The 215-nt window shown below is 54.0% G+C and overlaps 2 protein-coding genes across 4 annotated transcripts in view; one reads left to right on the top strand and one right to left on the bottom strand.

Moving 5' to 3' along the window:
- The window catches only part of LOC119593389 (sorbitol dehydrogenase-like), an 18,464-nt gene that overhangs the window by 12,535 nt on the left and 5,714 nt on the right, over positions 1-215 (bottom strand). The window lies entirely within an intron of this gene.
- LOC119593390 (2-amino-3-carboxymuconate-6-semialdehyde decarboxylase-like) overlaps positions 1-215 on the top strand; it is a gene marked incomplete at its 3' end in the record, with an annotated part of 9,355 nt that extends 9,140 nt beyond the window's left edge. For all 3 annotated transcript variants that reach the window (XM_037942319.1, XM_037942320.1, XM_037942318.1), the window contains 1 exon segment: positions 44-215. In XM_037942319.1, coding sequence (XP_037798247.1) covers positions 44-214 — 171 coding nt within the window.

Here is a 215-nt window from a genome sequence, read left to right as displayed (position 1 = left end):
CCTCCTCCCCCCCTCACCTCCCCTACTCTCTCCCTTCCAACAGGTGATAGGTGACCGACGCGTGATTCTTGGCTCCGACTACCCCTTCCCATTAGGGGAACACCATCCGGGGAAGCTGATCGAGAATTCGGACATTCCCGATTCCACCAAGAAACAGCTGCTTTTCGACAACGCTCTGGAATTCTTGAACTTGGAAGCCTCTCAGTTCTCGTAAT

This window comes from Penaeus monodon, chromosome 32 (assembly GCF_015228065.2).
Source record: "Penaeus monodon isolate SGIC_2016 chromosome 32, NSTDA_Pmon_1, whole genome shotgun sequence".
Taxonomy (NCBI): domain Eukaryota; kingdom Metazoa; phylum Arthropoda; class Malacostraca; order Decapoda; family Penaeidae; genus Penaeus; species Penaeus monodon.
Note: the sequence above shows the minus strand (reverse complement) of the source record. Positions and strands in the feature narration are given on the sequence as shown.